Source organism: Calonectris borealis, chromosome 3 (genome assembly GCF_964195595.1).
Source record: "Calonectris borealis chromosome 3, bCalBor7.hap1.2, whole genome shotgun sequence".
Classification (NCBI taxonomy): Eukaryota; Metazoa; Chordata; class Aves; order Procellariiformes; family Procellariidae; genus Calonectris; species Calonectris borealis.
The window spans coordinates 126,712,389-126,733,117 of NC_134314.1; the positions used below are offsets into that span (position 1 = coordinate 126,712,389).

Sequence of the window (20,729 nt, forward strand, 5' to 3'; positions counted from 1 at the left end):
TATGTACTGTAAAATAGCTATAAAACTTTGAAATGCAATGGAATAATCACTTTATCACAATAATTAATCACGAAAACATGGAACTAGATGCTATTTTAAGTATAATCATCGCTTGGAGTTGAACTTCACAAGATTAATTTTCCTAAGAGTTACCATTGTGTTTATTGTTTGTATTGGGGTATTGCCTAATGTCCCAGATACCGTCATAAGTCTACTATAGCAGCAAACTAAAGCATGTCTTTCCACTGACCTCAGCGAGACTCGACTCCAGATCTGTAGGACAAAGCACTACCTTCACACAGACCTAACCCCTGCTCTGCAGAGCCCCCTTGCACAGTCTGTTTCAGTACTCAGTTTTACGAGTATAAATAAGAGATGGAAACTCTGAATGCAGGTATATGATATTTGCAACTTATAAACCACTACGCTTTATTCTTTGTGCCAAAATAAACTGTCAGCACCCTTGGGACCTATACAAGTATAGCATTAAATTAAATCCAAGTGCAGTGTAAACACTGCATCTTTCCTATTCCATCCTCATTTGGGGACATTATGCAAAAGTGCCATGACTCTATTCCTGCAGTCCTCCTTCAGCCTTTAACACCTCTTTAATCATGATTTCAATGGATTAATTGCTTTTATAGGCACTCCAGCCTTAAGCCTTAGGTTTGTCAGAGATAATAAAAACAACTATGAAATAAGAGAACCAAATACACACATCATGAGGTGATACAAGAGGTGGTCTTGAATAAGACACAAGACTGGCTTTATGCAGCCTAGGAGAAAAGCTTTTTTTTTTTCCTGTCCTCAGAGAACAGGAACAACAGAATTTCAGGTTTTCCTCTTTTTCTTTGTGTTAGGGATCCTGCATTTGAAAGCATTTAGGAAATTTATTTTTAATCTCTTTCAAAAAGCCTTGCAAAGGTAGGTAGTCACTGCCTAATAAGAGCTGCAGGAAGGAACCTGGGGAAATTTCAGTACACATCTAGACTAACTTAAATTTCTGGGCATAGCTCTTTCTTTACGTTTCTGAGCCAAGGGCTGTAGAAATCAACCCAAAAATTCTTCTCTTTCCCAAAAGATGTGGATCAGGCCCTGAACTGACAAATAGATATAAACACAAATGCATCTGATTTTTCTCAGTTCTCTGTGCAAGAGAGTTTGGAATGTAGGTAGAATAATAGTTTTCACTGGTCATTGTTTTTTTTTTTTTTTTTTTTATATCTTGGTTTTATCTAGATTTTTTAGAGCAGGTAAAGTATATTACTGCTATGCAATAGCACTTTTAATGTTACAACCTATGGTACTACCTGAAAGTCTCACGGGACACATATGACAGCACTCAAAAGAAAAGAAGCAGAATGATACACCCTTATATCTACAAACGAATACATTTATACATCTAAATCTATACATGAAGATGTCTGGAAAGTGAAATTTCCCTTCTCCTATTTAGGTCAAAACCAAGAATAACACCTGTGTTACATATTACACACTGACCTAAATTATAAGTACATCCCTACACTTAGTACTGTCAGCATTTCAGAATAAAGCCTGTCTTTGGGGATTTTATAACAACTTAGCCAGAAAATGTTCTTGGGGCCAGATCTTGATAGAGGTTCTCCATATGGGAGGAAATGTTTCTCAAATTTGAAAGAAATTTTTCCAGACTATTTTGGCTTCAAAGTAGAGGGAGAAAAGACTCATTTCTAACAATTGATTGATTTTAATCTAAATTCACTAATCATTTCTGTCTTTTTTTTTTGAGATTTTTTTTAAATTTGCATGTTCACATATTGCAAAATTAGTCTTTTCTGAAACACAGGACTGCAGATAAAATGAATTGTTTTCCAGCATTACTTCAAACAGAAGATTTGGCCGAATTGATCAGATAATGCTTAGCCCTTAGACCTCATGGAGCTGATGTGCCTAATCCCGCAAGGAAAACTCCCACTGAATTAGAGTCAGATCCTGGAAGCATTTATGTGCATAAATGCAGTGCCCAAGCAGCAAAGCATTGCTCATATGTCTATATTGTATAATCAGATCTTTAAACGGCAGTTTGTAAGAGCTTAGTCCTGTAAAAGTCAAGGATGGAAGAGATCTACTGTGCCTGCTAATTTATTCCGTTTCTACTTCCAAATTTCCCTCTGCAACAAAAGAGTTACAGCGACAATCGCTACTGTACAGATAGCCAGGAATTTTCCAGCATAAGCCTTTTCATTCAGAACCATCCAAAACACTCCACTGCTAAGTTTAGCCCCAAACAGTGACTGCAAATTTGACAAAGCAAGGGTTAACTTCTAAAGATTATTTTTTCACTTGATATTAAAACAAACACTTTCCTCATTATAAAAAAAGTCTTGGCCTCTTTTTAAACACATCTATGGTGGAAACAGCTGGAGGTAGGAAACTCAAGATCTGGCATGGATATGGGAAGTGCCTGCCTTTGTTCCAGTGAAAACTGGTCTTATTTGTCTGAGCGTTGAGCCTTTGAAATCTCACATTGTGTACATGCACAGAACACGGCATGGCTTTCTTCACCAAGCTCAAGCAGGCCACAACTAAAGACGGCTGCTGCACATACGTGCACGATCAGCATTGTGGCATAATAAAAAAAAATGTTTTTCAGACAAAAACAGAGGCAGTGTCTCCTCCAGAATGCAAGGAAACCTTTTAAAATGCAGAAAGGTAAAAGAACGGGCTGTTGCACATTTTGTATGGTTTGCAGGTGAAAACCCTGCTCCAATGCACATTAGGAATGCTGAAACTTGGAAAGGCAGCCTGCTCCACCTCAAAACCAGGGCTAATCTTCAAGGAGAGTCTGTGGAAAGTTAATACTACCTGAGATAGCACCAACTTCAGCCCGTCTGATCGCCTTCCTTGGCACCAGAGAGCGCAGCCAGAAGGTGCTAGTGCTGCTGTATGGAAAGGTATACAGGAGAGGCAGGGAGGGGAACGGGAGCAACGGCAGCCCTTTGGGGGAGCCAGCCAGTTTCTGGGGGATCCCTGCAGAAGCACAACCACCTGTTTCCTTTTCAGGCTCATTAATCTTCTATCCTCACCATTCCCACGCACCTGCGCAGAAAATCTGGACTTGTCCTAATGGAGTTGAAAAGGTTTAGTACATGCTAAGAGTGCTGCGTGCGCATTTTTGGAAACACAAGAGCTACAAGCCACATTCACTGTGTTGGTCAGCTTTATGTCTGATAATGAGAAATCTCGGTTGAAAAGCAGAATAAAACATTCTAGGTTTTGCCTATACAAAATAAACATAAGCCGTACTGTGGAACTAAATAAAAAATAAAGTTGGAATGTGTATTGATTTCAGTGGCTGGAAGACAATCAGCATAAACCAGATTTTTAAAAAAGTTACTTAAAGAAAAAGTAAAATAGTATTCCTGTTAACATCCATAGACGCACTACCTAGCTCACATAAGCTTTTTTCCCCTGCTTTTAATCAAGTGCCATTAACTTCAGTTTCTTTGGACACAAGACAGCAACAGTGAACTGCCGTGATTCCATTTGAACCAATTTCTCTTTTTTGATAACTCAGACATTGACGAATGCACCCTGCCTCCGTATTGCCACCACCGATGCGTGAATACTCCTGGTTCCTATTACTGCCAGTGCAATGCCGGTTTCCAGTTAGCATCCAACAACCACACCTGTGTAGGTAAGAACTTCTCTGCATGTACTTACACATGAGCTCACTCAGTATAGAGACAAATACTGATACGTGACTTGCCATGGTTGAAATTTAAGTATCTTCATCCCAACTTAAAGGAAATAAATACCAACCAGTAAGACATACCAATTGCTGTATTGAGATGTTCTCCTGCAAGTGATCCAAGAAGTACAGGAGGGTTAGAGAGAAAATTAGAGCCTGATTCAAAACCTGTTATTTTGTTGGCTTAGCAGGTTTCTGAGGAGCATCTAGTTTGGCAACTGGAACCCTGGAGGTTTGTATTCATTATTTAATCTCAGATTTAATTATTCTTTCAGTTCTGGCAGATCGCTTTGCATTATCATTGGCTTTCACAACATTATTCCCAGTTCATGCAACACAAAGGCTGGAACTGGAACCCAGGAGAAGCAGTACTATACCTCTGCAGTTCAGTGCAATTATCTTCAGCACATGATAAACATAGTGAGGAAAGAAAGCATCTATGAAAGTCACATTTTAATATCTAGAAAATAATGTTAAAAATGAAAACAAGGGTCACTAAGGAAGAGTGACCCTTTAAAAGTGATCCTCCCTTTAGAAGTAAAACACTAAGGGAAGCCTTGCAGTAGAACTTTAAGACTGCTGTTAAGTTTGAAATCATAAGTTCTGTTCTATAAGAATTAGAGTAATAATAAAAAATCTGAAGTGCAGAGAGAACGGCCATAAAAAAAGCAAGAGATTGGTGGTGGAGATGATCATTCTTTATGACTATATTTTTTATGTATATAAAATCTATATTATATTTTTTTTAATATATATATAAATCAATCTGGGTTTTCCAGCTTCTACCATTACTTCCAAGCACTGCCGTATCTCAGCAAGTACCCTGGCACACTGCATAGCACTGAAGTGGGAGAGGATTTCTTGTTTTTCACCAAATGACAGGATAAAAAATTGCACATGGACACAACACAACCATGTGACAAGTTGTTACTCATTCGACTCTTTCCACGGCTCAAATGCAAGGTGTATTCTTTCAGTTACACTCACAAATCCATGACAGCTCCAAGTTCGCTAGGTGCTTCACCAAAACACGCCTTCTCCGACTTGCTGGCCTCCTGGCCTAATAAGGCATACTCCCACTAGGAAAGGTGAAGTAAATTTTAAGAAGAAAACTTGTAAATGAATGGTTGCTGCATCAAGAGAGACTTTCACATCAACAGTCATCTGTCAGAAGCGATACCTGACTGCTGTACCAATTACATTTGTGTTACAACTTTTGCATATATTGAAAGTGGGTCACTATTTCTTGGAAGGAAAACAAACAGAATTGTGACTTTGGCTAGGTTATTTATTCCTTCTGGTAGCATTGTCATGATACACATTCTTTGTACTGTTGCCAGAAATTAACTAAAACGAAGAAGAAAAAACTTTGTAATCAGTTTTCCCTTATTACCATAAATTTTCAAGACTGGGAGGTTCATCATACAGAGAATTAATATCCTCCTCCTTGGTGTAGTTTTGTGTGATTGCCTGATCTTAGTCATCTTTGTCAGTTTTTATTTGTATCTGTAAATGACTGAGTGTTGCTGACATTTAGAAGCATTTGCAAAAGCCATGAATTCAAGATTTTTTTTTCAAATGCAGCTTTCTACTAACAGTTATATCTGATAAACAAAAATATGAATGGAAAACATGCAGGGAAGGAATACAAGGGAAAATACACCAAAATCTACAGAGTGAATGACAGGAGCAGCAGTTAGTCAACAGTCTATAAAAAACAAGTGTTATAGATTCCAGAGGTGATTACAGTTATATAAACTTCCCATTGAAAATTGCTTCTCTTCTCATACCACAGTGTTCTCACATATGTTCTTAGGATGGGCACATCATGGAAAAAATCTAGCACAGAAACATACCTTCCCCCAATATGGTCTAGGCCTTAGAGCATTGCAAAACTCTACTGGCCTCAAAGGCTCATGTTATAATTGTAATGGAATTTAAAAGAACAAATTTTAAGAGTAATAAATAGCTCAAATAAATCTTAACCACTGCATGCTGAGAGGTCTTATCAGTATGTGTTCCTTATATCAATTATTTATAGAGACTTGGGACTTGGCATTTCATACCTGAAAAAAGATGCTGGAATGTGGAGTTTAATAGCCACACTAAACATTTTTTGAAGAATTCACCACACATTAGAATAACTCTCATTCCTGGAAAAATATTCTTTCTACATGGAATGTAAAGCATAGATCTGACATTGTTCCAGTGACTGCAGATCTATATAAATATATTCAACTAAGCTTCTGCTAAGCAATAGACCCAGACTAAGGACTAATCCACTTAATCAGCCTAATTACCAGCTACACAAGATAAAGATCTGTAATTTTTCCTTTCAGACATAAACGAATGTGATGCCAATAACCCATGTGCACAACAGTGTTACAATATACTGGGTTCTTTCATCTGTCAGTGTAATCCCGGATTTGAGTTAAGCAGTGACAGAATCAACTGTGAAGGTAAGCAATTTTTTTTGTCTTGGAAGAGCGATTTTTTTTATTATTATTTTCCCAGAAGTCTTTCTGTGAACTAAGGGATATAATTCGAGTGGAGCCACACTGTGGGTGCAGTTTGTAGCCAAAACCCTCAAGACATTTTTTATGTTGCAAATGTGGTTGCTAATACGCACCTTAGTAGCTGCAGCTGCATTCAGGTACATGTAGATATGGGTATATCTCTTTAATAGTAAGTGCAAAACAGGACAGACATTACTACATTTCAGATCACAGCTGGGAAGAATAAGGCTTCTGAATACTTATTTCACAAACTCACTTGAATTGTGTGTGGTCTAATGCTGATGACCATTAAATGAATCAGACAGGAATGCAAACCAAAAACAAGTGCAATTTTGTGTGTTGTTAGGCTCCTCTGAAAATAAAACCTCGAATTTTTGATTTTTAAGGAAGCAACAATTGTGCTTTTGAGGTGCTTTCAAGCCTGTGTATACAAACAGCATGTCTCCTGATGATTATACAATCAACACTTTATTTCCTCTGCCAGAGTCTCCACAGGGGTCCTCTAATCTCCTTTTGGACACATGATGATCTCACCCTTAAAGCCCATATCCTTTCTACCAGTTTTTGAGCCAAAGAGGTCTTTTTGGTTTACCACTGCCCTCCTAAACAAGCCAGCAGAGCTATTACAGATGCTCCCTCTCCAAGCTTCTTAAGCTAATCCTACTTGCAAGTGAACAGAACAGGGAGTAGCAAGTATGCAGCCTCCAAGGACATCCCTGACAAAATCAAGAACTGGGCTCAAGCCTCAGAGGTAGTAGGAGGGAGTTTTGCTGTTTTCCAAGCCATTCCCTAGTTTTGATAGGTTTAATTTAATTTCCTGTTAATGGCATATACTGTTAAATTCTGTTTCATGCTACACTTCTCTAGCAAGGGACTGATAGTTACACAAGGATAAAAAAAAAACAAAAGAGAATGGTATATGCTGAATATTATTTGAAGACAAAGAAATAGGCCTTACCCTCTTTCCCAAAGAGCTACTCCATTAGGGTAGGGCACAAATACAAAGGCAGTATTTTTGCCTTACTGACTAATCTCACATCTAATCTCACATTCCAAAGTAATCACATTTTGGAATACTAAAAGTATCAATTCTTTCAAGAGTTATTTTCCCAAACAGGTTCTGAAGTCTAATTTAGCTTTTGTTTCCTCAAATCCAAGATTCTCATTTTGGAAGATCATTGATAAAACACAGGTAGAACTAGCCCTTCTGTTAGCAACTTTAAGGCATTAAGCAGTACATTTCATTTTTTTGACACATTCTTTTTAGACAGAATTCTTTTTTTCCCCGTTAGAACCAGCATTTAGCTATTATATTTAGTTCTGTAACAAGGTAGATGTTAAAAACCAATAACTTTAAGTTCTTTTGCTCTCTACAGACACTGATGAATGCAGAACCTCAAGTTATATATGTCAGTATCAGTGTGTCAATGAACCAGGAAAATTCTCATGTGTCTGCCCTGAAGGATACCAGGTAGTAGGAGGCAGAACATGTCAAGGTAAGTGCCCTCATCTTCGCAGTCTCAATATTGCATTATTAACACCACCGTTTCAGGCAAGACTAAGAATGCTTGCCATCTAAGTGTTTATATTTCATGACAGGATTACCATTATGTTAGCAAAAGATATGTTGATATGCAATTAATCATCAAATTCTTTATCTTATATTAATTCACATTTGAATCCTTCAGCTCAAACATTAAGTCCTTCAGATTCCTAGGACAAAATTTCAGTTTTTGCAACCTTCAGGTAAAACAGATGTCTAGGTAGTGAGTCTAAGTTTCAGAGATAAATATCTCTGAAAAAAATCAGGCCATTTTTTGCAGACGCTAAACATGGCTTTATATCATGTTTCATTTTACAGAGGTTCCTAAATCCAGCCACAGTAGAAATGAAAGATATGTTTCTTCTGATAACAAGAGAAAAATGCAAGACTTGAGCAGCTTAGATAATTTGTGTTTAGAAAATAAACGTTCTGGTCAGGTGCCACCAAATGCCGGAGTTTTAAAGTCTATGTTTTTTCCTCACTGGTGCTAAATGTCTCTCCATCTTAGTAGAGAATATTACAGAACAACATATTAAGTGCAAGAACCATTGCTTATGTAAGCCAGAAACCGATTTAGCAGTCATTAGTCTTAGAAATAAATAGGTGTGCTAATTATTGGCAGAAGGGATGAGGAAATAACTCATTTTTAATTAATACTTCTTTATAACATTCAGATTAATTTTTTCCCCTTCTTAAGAACAGCAGCTGATACTGAACATTGTGGGGTTAGTTAGTTTGACCATCTAAAAATCTGTTTGTGCCTTCTGAGAGATTACATTTGAATAAACCCTTTCTGTGACTGTTAATTTCAGGAGACCATATAGGTAGACAGTAGTGGGGTTCTGGCACTGACAGGATAATAGAACATTAATACAGCACAAGTCTGACAGTCCCCCCCTCCATTCAGGGTTAGTTTCCCAGGCAAAAAAGGAAGCTCTACTTTGCACAATAAACAAATTTTCATTATTCCTTTCAAAGCTATTTTAGTTAAAATGTAGCCATTAACTAAGCATTTTAGTTAGACCATAAAACTCAGGTTTTAAAGGCAATTAAAAATGAGAATGTGCAAAAGGCAGGAAATCACAATTCTTACTCAAAACCTTTTTCTTCTGTCTACAAGGTATCTTACAGTATAAAATCATTCTTTGCTAATTAGAAACTTCACAACTTCTACAGTTGCTTTACAGATGATTAATATGTTTCTTTAGTCAACTAAAAAAAAATCTTCAGACTTAATTAACACTCAAACAAATTTATTCCATTTCTGCATAGAGAAAACCTTTATAGCCAGGCCCCAGAAAGGCAGGTAAAGAACACTGAAACCTGTTGGGTTTCAACAGACAAGCAGGTGGCTTTTTTTTGGTTGTTGTTTTGAGGACATTGCGTTTGTTTTTGTAGGAAACTCATTTCCACCTGCTTTGACCCAGTCCCTTTTCCTTCCTCTTAGATATAAATGAGTGCGAGACTACTAATGAATGCAGAGAGGATGAAATTTGCTGGAATTACCACGGAGGATTTCGTTGTTACCCAAGAAATCCTTGTCAAGAGCCCTATGTCCTTACATCTGAGAAGTAAGAGAAAAATTAGTCTTTCTTTTTAGGATCATCCTCAACAGGCAACATGATCAAATACAACAGAAAGCAAGTACCATTTGTTTGCAAGTATCACAGCTCCATCCATTTTTGTTTTTCAGCCGCTGTGTCTGCCCTGTTTCAAATGCCATTTGCCGAGAGCTGCCTTACTCTGTGGTGTACAAATACATGAGCATCCGTTCAGACAGAACAGTGCCCTCTGACATCTTCCAGATTCAGGCAACCACTATTTACCCTAATACTATTAACACATTCCGGATCAAGTCTGGAAACGAAAACGGAGAATTTTACCTGAGAGTGAGTATTGGTGGGAGTTGGACCCTGAGCAGGGTATAAAGACCACTGGTACTACCAAGGTGTTACAGTGCCTTGCCGTTTTGACAGATCCATCAAGTGTTCCCGTAAGAGTATCACAGCATTGCAAAGTTCATCAACTTTTTAATAGTTCCTTATTAAATGTGCTTGGTTTCCAAGTTTTAAAAAGCCTTTTACTTCTCTGCCTGAAAACTCTAAACTGAGAATCCAACCGTTTCTTTCAAATTAATACAACACTAGTAGCAATCATGAATATTTAGCAATCCTATGACACCCATGTCAGATACAAATGAGATACCTCTCTGCTTTTCACTCTCTCTACCGAAACCCCACATATATGTGTTCAGGAGAGGATTACAGAAAGATTCCTTGTAAAACTACTTTTATTAAATTTCTCATTTTTTTGAGAAAGTAAAGAATAATAGCTTGGGATGGGGCACTGATTTATAGAATGCTAAGTTGAGGCCAATTTGCAAGGGTTTTGTGTTGAGACATACTTAAATCTTTATTTTCCCAAAGTGCTGCAACTATTTCAGAAAACCACGAAAGTTCAAATGATATGCAATAGCAGTATTTCCTGTTGGTATAATGCATTCAAATAGATACACATGAATGAAAGCATCCATAACATCTGCTTTTTAAGATTTTTTTGGAAGAAATCTCATTTTCTTGGACGCTTGTAATATTTACAAATTCCTGGGAAATCCTTTTTGCTTCATATGTGGCTTTACACTCAGTAAAACAGAATCAGCACCAAAAAATTACATCAGAAATATATTAATTGGAAGATTTTCATTTTTGTTTATTTTTCTTCAAATCTGAAGATTAGGGGGTTTAGATAACATATCCAAAAAGTGTACCAAGATATAGCATTGCCTGTTTACACCATGTTTCCCCAAGATGGGAACAAGGAAGTACTCACCTGTATCTCACTTGTTCTGGTATAACCTATAATCCAGTGCTTTTCCCTGGATTTATTACACATCAAAACCCCATACCTACCCCCAAAATACAAACAGTTATTTGCTTAAACAAGAACAAGATCACTCCAACTCTAGTTTGGGTTAGACCCCAATTTAGCCTTTGGACTGACTTTCTTTAGACTAACAATTCCCATCTTCTGTTGCCACCCAACAAGGAATCGCAGGCCTTAAATAGGGAAGCATGTGTTTATTCCTGCCAAGGGACTGCAGTAAACAAAGGCTTCCTTGGAAGCTATTCCTATTGTTTTAGTAAAAGTCTGAGCTGGGTCTCAGATACAGCAGATGGATTGAATTCATCTGTATACCCTACTCATTTGACATGGTGAGAAAATATTTGTAGTAGGTGAGGGGAGAGGTGGAGTTTACCCTTTTATTTTCATCTGTAAACGATGAAGCTGTTTAACAAGCTAGCAGCATGCCACAGACAAGGCCTGTCGATGTTCCCCAGCAGCATGATCCCAGACTGGGAAAAGAGCTTTGGAGCAGTACAAGATGGGGATGGCAATAAGCACACCAGCTGCAAAAATTCCCAGTGTTTACAAGGGGAGCACAACTTCTTCTGGAGTATGAGCCACGAGACATACTTAGAGTTTCCCTCCGCTGAACAAGCTATATCACTGTTAAAGACATTAGGTCTCTCATTTTACTTATTCTCCATATATTTTAAAAGCTGATAGATGGGGATAAAAACAAAGACTGTTCTGGGATAGATTACCACTTTTCACATCCTTCAGAAGAGTCAGCATAACCAGGAACAGATTTTGCAGTGCTGTTTATTCCTCTGAGCCCTAGTCAGGTAAAGTTTTCCCTGCAGCAAAGCCAGGTGTGAGATTAGTCATGGCCATTTAAAAATATTAAAAGAATACTTGCATTGTGTATCTCTGTGCTGAGACAGGGCATTTTTAGAGTGTGGTAACACACAAGCACTCTCTTGACACAACTAGGGAATCGTTTTAGATTTGACTGAATTAAACTTTGTTGTTGTTGTTCTTTCAGCAAACAAGCGCCGTAAGTGCAATGCTTGTACTGGTGAAATCACTATCAGGACCAAGAGAACACATTGTGGATCTGGAGATGCTAACAGTCAACAGTTTGAATTATCGTACAAGCTCGGTGTTAAGATTAACAATAATAGTGGGACCTTACGCATTTTAGTGGTTTCCAATAACCCTTCACTGGCACTTAAAGCAGCCAAAGAATATTATCTTAAAGAAAGCACTTACTATTTTATTTATAGATTTTGCTCTCTTTTTTTTTTAAGATTTGTTTAGTAAGTTGATATCTTTAATCCACACATTACACCTGTAATTCAGAATTAGTAGATGTGTTCCATAGTATAACATGGGCATTGTCACTTTCTGTATAAAGATTTAAATCTTTTTTATTACCTTTCTTGGACTAGATACATATTCTGCTTTTGTATGAGAACTGTATGTTCATACTATCCTGTAAAACTTCACACACCCTTCCTAGCCAAGTAGGTCATGCAATTAAAAGGTGATCTTCTGTGTTGTTTTTATTTTAAATTCTAATGCAGCCACACTGACAATCTCAAGAAGAAAAAAATTATATAGTATGAATGATACACAAAGTAAGGGTTATCTGATAAGCTAAAATATATTTCTTCTTTTTAACTACTTTGTAACAAAAGATAACAGTCAATAAAAATCTATTTCTGTAGACATTTATGTGCTATCAGTTGGTTTTTCTGATCTGGGTTGGAGGTAAAGTTACATTGTGAGCAATGTTTTGCATTGGGTTTTTATATGCAGATTGTGTTAACCATAGCACGGAATAACATTCTGCTCTCTCCAAGAAAAATAGACCATAGGAAGAAAATTTCTCCAACAATAAAAGAAACTCCAAATGGAAAATCACCACGCAGGGCATGTGTCTGTGCTTTCTCCTGAGAACACTGTTGGTAGTTACTGGTTAGAGGGATACAGCATTTTCAGACAGAAGTTAACATGCTATTTTTCCAGAAATACTATGTTATATACAAAGAATTGAGTGCATTTGCTTATTAAGTTATATCATTTTCAGGCACTCAGTCCTATTCCTGCTCAGATGTATCATGTACAGTGTTCATAAAATTTATTTCTAATTCAAGAACTAATAACATCTTTTGTAATATGTAAAATCTTGTTTCTTGTTTGAAATGTAGTAGTTAATCATTTGATGTACAAAATTTTTAATAAAGATCTCTTACCATATTGTGTTTAGTCTTTTTTTGAGGTAGTTTGTTAGCTGCATTAGAGGGCTGAATTGTCAGCTACTGTGGGAGTCAGCAAAGCCCCATCGAGTTCTGCAGAGTCAGAATGACCCAGATTTCAGTCCATATAGTATTAGTTCCTGGAAGACTAAAAAACACAATTTCTTTGTAGAAGGACAAACCTATTACCTACTGAGTTTTAGTTTTACTGACATTAAAAAGAGGAAAAATATACCAACATACACACATTGCTAGTTAGTTGCTGATTTACAGGAATGAGCCTCTTTCCTACTTAAAATTCATTTTCTGTAGAAAAATATTTGTGAATAGTGCATACATTATACACAAAAAAGACCCCTCTTGTGGTGCAGACCCACAGATTCATATTTATTAAGTATGTCAGTCACCCTCAGTGATTGCTTTCAGGGAATGTGAAGAAGCAACAAGCATGGCTGGAGGACTTGGCATCCAGAGGTCCTGCACAGCAAGAGAGCAAAAATTCGCTCCACAATATAACTTAGAACAGGCCACAACCGCTCTGGTTTAGGGTGACACATCCCCCACGCTCAGACAAATTGCAGAGCAGGACCCCATTATCCAATGATCATTCCTTCAGGCAGTCATTTGTGGCTTTAAACAAATACTTCATCTGCCAAAAGGGTCAGAGCACATGGTTGTGGCATAGGCCAAAAAATAGTGCTTGCGCTGGGTCACATTTTCTTTGCCTGGGGCCCCGGAGCTGTGGGGTGAGACCCCAGGTAGCCTTCATCCCTCTCTGCAGAGAGCAGCTCACCAATACAAACCCAGTTGCTTTGTAGAGGGATTTAACTGGCGTTTTCCACGGTGACAACTCTAATATAGAGAGTTTGGCTTGTAGGAAGCTCCTTCCTCTCCCCAGAGGGATTCCTCCCCATTCATCATCGCTACAAATCCGCTTGGTTTGAAAGGCAACTCCTCATCCCGCACATGTACTGAGCAAAATGCCTCTGACCTCCTCCCCGCTATTCTTGTGGCAAGCAGCACGTGCTCACCTCCATATTTAGTTTGTCAACTAACATGTTCTCTCTCTGTAGTCTGTCCTTACAAATGAGCTGGCTGGCCCTCAAGCATCCCCCTCTACCCCCAGCATCAGCACTGTTCTTTTACACTGACTTTTAACTTCCCAAATCCTGCAATTCAGCATTGCCCATTCCAAGAAACAATCGATGTTGTTGTTGTCTCTAGCTTTAAAATGGGCAGTTTTCTCTTGATAGGTGCCCAGAGGAGGCTGAAGTGGCTTTGCCTCCTTCAGTCCTGGGACTTGCAGGGCACCAGGCTGGTCCCTGCAGTGCATTAAGCAGCCACAAATCATTCCCGACATCCCCAAGCTACCAGGCTCTGCCCCAAGGATTTACTCTACCTTCATGCTCTGCCAATGTTTACACCAGTTTTGTCACCCGCACTTTTAAAACTTCCTTTTAAATCTCTGCTTATCTGACAATAACCCAAAACTGATTATATAGAGGTAAAGACAAACATTTATATACTTATCAAATGGCATGAACAGCAGAGGCAGTTGTAGCTCATACACATGCCCAAGCCATATTCAACCTGCTCATTCCTTCACATCTCATCGTGCTCATAGACTGGCTTAACCCATTTTATTTTCGCGTAAACTGTCCTGCCTGCCAACCACCCCGCTCCCCGTCTGTTTGCAATATTCAGGTCTATATAAGACCACTTACAGCCCAAACTCGCCAAGTCAGAGGTTATCACACAGCTCAGGAGCGCAGATCCAGCCGCTTGCCATTATATTGCTATGGGTTGGTTGAGACCTAAACGCAGTCGCTGGGTGTGGGCACTGCTCTCCCCGCACGACATTAATCACAGCGCTTTTATGGAAGCGGGGAGCTGAAATAACAGCAGCCCCTCCAAACCAAAATACAAGCAGGCAAGCAGCGCGAGCCAGGGACTACAGCAGGGCTGTGCAGAAATTGGAAGGGGGTGGTTGGTATTGTTTTGGATAGGGGTGCGGTACGTGATCAAGCGTGAGAGTGTCCGAAAGAAGCCCATAATCAAAATGAGAAGATTTTTTGTTCTCCTGAACAAGGAGACCTTTTGTACGCCATGCTGTACCAGAAAACCTGCGTGTTGTTAGGAGGGAAACCTGCAGGTTCATCCGATTCTCCAGGAAAGCAGGACTTCATATGCTCCTTGCAAAGGTTACAGAGCTGCAGCAAACATGCAACAAGAGTTTGAATAGCTACTTGGGTTAAAAGGGATGCTGAAATCCCAAGAAATTATATGAGAGCAAAGTGTTTGCTCACCCTTCGCTATAACCTACCAGCATGACCACTATCCATAACACACTCTAGGAAAGATTCTCATATAAATCAGTGTCACTGTTGGAGAAGAATTTAAATCAGGATCACATGCAAAATTTAATATCTTCTCAGAAATAGAAAAGAGGGAGAAAAAAGTAAAATTAAAAAAAGGACTTTGAGTAAACAGAACTTAAGGAAATAGAAATGCAAGTTCATTCACTTCCCCGAGACCACCTGAACACAGTGCAGTGGGATTATTTTGTTTGGAAGGCTCACAAATGCGAGTTTATTGTTGAATCCCGTTTCCATGACTGCAAAGAGTTGCTTATGTTTTGAATGATCATCCATGTTTCTAACTTTATAACTCTCCTATTAAAATATAGAACAGCTGCTGCCCCAGTCAGCTGTTCGGCATATGGAGCCCACCAGGGACAAAGCCCACTGTTAACACGGAGAATTATTTTTAACGCCCTCACATTTCTAAACCTCACCATCATCTCAGCAAAATGGCACGTTTCCACACTTCCCAGCTGGGGGAACACCTGCGTAATGCAAAACTGAACTGTGCTGCATCTGGTACAAAAACCAATTTTATTTCATCTGGCCAGCAGAAAAAGTTATCAGCCCCAGTGAACAGAAACAGGGCAAAAAGTTAACTGTGTTTTGTATCAGGGGAAAAGCAGATGTCTAGTTAAGATGTTTATACTGCAAACATTTCTGTATATATTAGGAGGAAAGAGAGCTGTTTAATAAAATGGAGTTGGTTTATAGTTGCCAAAGCAAATTTGAAGGACAGTACAACAGCTTTTGTCATTTTTGCATGGGAAAAAATACAGTCCGATTTTATATTGACATAGATTATGTACATTGAACAAGTATTTTTTTTTTAAAGTGATCTCAGAGTTAACTCTTTTTAAAGCCTCCCGTTTCTTGTGTATATTTGCTCAGCAGAAAAAGCTGCCAACATCGTGTTACAACAATATGACAAAGTAGTATTAAAGGCTTCCCCCGATTTATTCTCTGGTATCTCAGAAAACACCTTGATACTGGATTAGGGACTGTGTGGCCAAGACACACAGCAATGCTTCCTGCAGATCAAAATACTGGACTTCGGTGAGCTCCAGGTTTTGTTTGTAAACACAGTCACACTGTGTCAGTCACATGCTGTTTCTGCTCTCGCTTGAGAGAGAAATTATTTCACTTTCTGATCCAGAATCCCAACAGTCCCAGAAGGGACATCAGCGTTCTGCATCTCTACTCCCTCCCAGAAATATGCCTGGATAATTAACATTCTTTAATTTTAATATAATATTTTTCTAATTTCTACATAACCACACAGTACATATATATTCAAACAGGGGAAACATTCCCACTAACATGCTTCAGATCAGACCTTTGAAAGTGAAAGGTGCAGCGCTCAGCTAAGCACTTCAGCAGCTCCTGCCCCGCAAACACACACTCTGGTGCACTTTATCGCACAGCTTTAATGAAAAATTCATTCCCCCCCACCTCGAAGATACCCCCTAAAGCCTCTACAATTCTGGTCTACAAAAACTCCCCATGCAAAAGGATGCACCATCCTCATCCGTACACCCGAACAAGCATACAGAAAGGCTTTCAAATTTAGCAGCCTGCCAGCTGGGTTGACAAAAGTAGCACATTTATACTGTTAAACTCTGAAACCACGATCATGAAAGTTACACAGACACCTCAAGATCTAAATCCTGCCGATGCCACTCCAGAAACATCTGAACCTGTGACCACCTCCTCTTGAGGGTCGCATTTTCTTCTTGCACTTTGAATGTTTCTAGAGTATCTATGTGGAATATATAGGAATGTTTCCTATACAGAACATATACAACAAACACCCAAGTGGGAAGTCAAAAGAGCTAAATTCTTGCAGGCGGCATGGAAACTAGGAAAACAAACAGATTTTGGAAGCTCAGAGTAAGGGCTGCAGAGGGGAAGCCAACATACCAAAACAGCAGGGTAAAAGGCATTATTAAAATCAATAAGTCATCCTCTGAGAAGCTGAGGTTGTATACGAATGAGGAAAATAGAAATGTTCCTGAGATCTGGAAGGTCACACGTAAAAACAAACAAGGCAGGCCAAAGGAGCAACTTGCAAACGCCTGGACTAGCAAATCAAGCCTCTTCCAATCGCAGCGGAAGCAACCTCCCAGGAGGCTGATGGGGCCAAGGCATGACCCACACATTAGGGGAACAAGCGAAAAAAGATAATGCCATGGCAGAAAAATTAACTGAAACTTTCTGTCGTGTTCCTGGAGGAGGAATTTGGCAATACCACCGTGCCAGAGCTGTTCTTACAGGCAATGTATCAAAGGACCTGCCTCGAAGTAAGCAGTGGATAGAAGAGCAGGAACAGCAAATTTTGCTAACGATATCCAGTTGTTCAGGTAAAGATGAGCATCCTCTGGAAAACGGGGCCTTTACAGTGCTCCAAATATTGAGCAAAAAATGCCAAATAAAACCAAAGGGGATAATATAAAGTGATGCACATGAGGGAAAAGTTATCCCAGCTTTATTTGAACACCGAGGCCTCCGAACTGACCACCACCTCTCAGGAGGGCAGTGTCAAGGTTATAACAGACCAAAGGAAACCACAGCTCCAGAAAGCAAATCCAGCATCAGGAATAATTGGGAATGGAGTGGGGGAACAAAGCTGAACGTTTACACAGTTGTGTAAATCCACTACATCTTGAACACAGCATGCAGTTTGGGTCCCGTCCCCCTGACCCCTTCTTACGGCAGGATGTTGGGAATGTTAAAGCTCAGATCAGTCTGAAAAATAACTGCACAAATTCACAGAAAAGCCTCCCAAAACCCATTAAGTACATGGCTGTCCTGGACAGGAGCTCTTCCCCTGGCACCTGCGGGCACAGAGGAAGCATTTGCAGTTTGCTATTGTAACAGCTCCGAAGCTGTTACACACCCTTGCCAGAAGCCCTACCACCAGCACAGTCTGTTACGATGACAAATGTCTAAAAACTGAAAAAAATCACACCAAAAAAAATAGGGAGGTAGCCTGCACAAAGCATTTTGATGCTACATCCATCATTTGCATTAGTAACATTTTTGTGTGGTTGGTGTGGTCAGTCCATGGTGAACTGCCAGCACCGGGTTTGGTGACCAGCCGTCGCACCCAGCTCAGCAGTGGCCACAAAAGCATTAAAGCAAACTCCGTGAGCAACAAATGCTTGCAAAAAAAAAAATCAGCTTCAAGGGAGGAAAATTTAACTTCTGCCCAGTTTAAAGGCACTGCCTGGGGGAAGGTAGCAGGAACCAGATCATTGCAAATAATGGTGTTTCTAGGAAAGTTGTTTCTGGACACGCTTACTAGACATGAATTGACCAAAGTGATTCAAAGCCTGAGGCTGAAGTTTGCATTTGCTGCTTTCTCTTCCCATAATGAACCAGGTTCCAGACAATTTTGCAACGCAGGGACAGTCTAAAGATTACCCCCAATATTTAGTAGGGCTGTTTTGTTTCATGAGAGCTTTAAAAACTGGCAAAGGTAGGTAGGCAGTGGAAAACATGAAGCAACACGCCAAGCGCTCACTGCGAGGCCAGTGATTTTGTACTAAAAACCAAATCACAAGGATCAAAATAGTAACATGAAACTTTAATGGGGTCGGAAGGTTTCTGCCTTTGCTCTGGTATGCTGAAGAGGGAAGACCTAAATTATACAGTGAACATCTCCAATAAAGCGCTAAAATTTCATGGATGATCAAGCAGTAGTTTCTTCTAATATATCACAAAAGGCCACAGTTTCTTCTGTTTTCTGCAAATGCAGAGCAGATCAAGCTGACATATGCTTATATCTTACTGCAAGCCAGACTCGTGCATCATTTTCCCCACTAGTGCTGGGAAACATCAGACTGAAACCACAGTGAAACCTTTGCAAGAGCATCACATTTTGAGAGCCCACTCCATCTCTAAGCAAACTGGCTAGTGTTCAGCTTCCCACTTTTATCAGGAAGCTGCCCCCTCTCCAACAACCCTTTTTTCCCCCCTGCTGTACAGTAGAAGCATTGCTGGCTGTTACAATTTCCATCATACCAGGTTGAAAACTGCCCAGTTCCATCACAAGTAAACATTTTTCAGGAATATGTTTCCTTGCTCAGTTTCAGAATTTTTCCCCCCATTTCTGGAGTTGGCAGAAATTAAGAGACCGCAGTGACATTCTTGTGAAACTTCAACTTGAGCTTTGCACAAAGGCTGTTTGCATACAAGTGTAAAGAAAAGCTAGGGGGCATCACATTCACATCATGGCAATCAAAGATGAAAATAAAGCTCTCCTGAAAGCTTATGCACACATACGTGTTACAGATATATGATACATACATGCAGTGCTGATATGTAAAGAAACAAGGATCCAGCCAGTACCAACATCCCACTCAAATCCACCTGCCCACAAAGTACCAAGATAATTAAAACACATCTCTAAGCTGGCAGCTTGTTGGCACAGCCTTCTCCTATCATAAAGTTAACAGTTAAGTCACTATTCATCTTGACATAATTTGATGTGAAAATCCCTAAACCAGGCTATTTTCAGATGTTAAGTCCAGTAGCTTGGTATGTCTTTCTCTTCTCCATACCGTGGGAGATGGCATAAGCTCTAACCAGCTTGGGAAAAAACAAAACACATTTGTAAAATTTCCAGATTCTGGCTTTAAGCATCCATTACTGAGTTTCCAAGACATTCGGTCTGAGCACTGAGTGCTCAAGGCACATTTCGGAGGGGGGTGGAGCACCCCCAGCCCGCTCTCACCCATCTTTAACCTGTCTCTTCAATAGGCTTTGGGCAGCATCCCAACACATCCTCCACCACAGCCTTTTCTTATCTGAATTCAACCCTTCCACTGCTGTGACATCGCTGCAGGGATATTTTCCATCTCGGAACAGTAGAATATTTCTTCGCCTTTGGGCTTACCCGAATTTGCACACACTCAGGCACTTGGGATCAAGGCTTTTCCTCCAATTGCTCTTGACCACCATCACCCAAGCTGAAAACACTGTGCTTCAGGTGGGGAAATACTATCTAGATGTTTAGAAAGATCAGCCTGTCTCTGAAAATTAGACAGTGCTTTCAAGCAGTGTAGGATATTTGGTGACGGGGGGTGCCTCCTCACACCACATGCCCAAAAATCCCTCTGATCAGCTATGCAACCTGGAGTATTTCAACAGCTGTCCTCGGCAGATGCTTCCCGCGGTTGCCTGGAGTCTCAAAAAGGATGTAAAATATTTGTAGTAATTCCCTGAACAAACCCAAGAGGCTTCCTCGAAGCAGAGTCCTCAGCTCTGTTGACTTGTGTTTTTAAAAGGTAATATAAATTCCACTTACACTGGTTTGTTTTGATGTTGAAAATTGGTCTCCATAGACATGGTTGAAATCATGCCCTAAAGCGTCGAGGCTGGAGCCAACAACCACACAGCCCTTCGCCAGTACAGAGCTGAGGAGGTTTTAAAGGTGTAAATGCCATCCCGCCCGCCGCAGCGGGACCAGGAGAGTGC

At 39.7% G+C, this 20,729-nt stretch overlaps 1 protein-coding gene across 2 annotated transcripts in view; it reads left to right on the forward strand.

The window, feature by feature from the left end:
- Positions 1-12,890, forward strand: part of EFEMP1 (EGF containing fibulin extracellular matrix protein 1) — a 49,658-nt gene extending 36,768 nt beyond the window's left edge. For both annotated transcript variants that reach the window (XM_075147787.1, XM_075147788.1), the window contains 6 exons: positions 3,557-3,676; positions 6,070-6,189; positions 7,623-7,742; positions 9,237-9,360; positions 9,483-9,678; positions 11,676-12,890. In XM_075147787.1, the coding sequence (XP_075003888.1) occupies positions 3,557-3,676; positions 6,070-6,189; positions 7,623-7,742; positions 9,237-9,360; positions 9,483-9,678; positions 11,676-11,834 (839 nt within the window). In that variant the 3' untranslated portion in view covers positions 11,835-12,890. The remainder of the gene's footprint in view (positions 1-3,556; positions 3,677-6,069; positions 6,190-7,622; positions 7,743-9,236; positions 9,361-9,482; positions 9,679-11,675) is intronic.
- Positions 12,891-20,729: the final 7,839 nt, after the last annotated feature.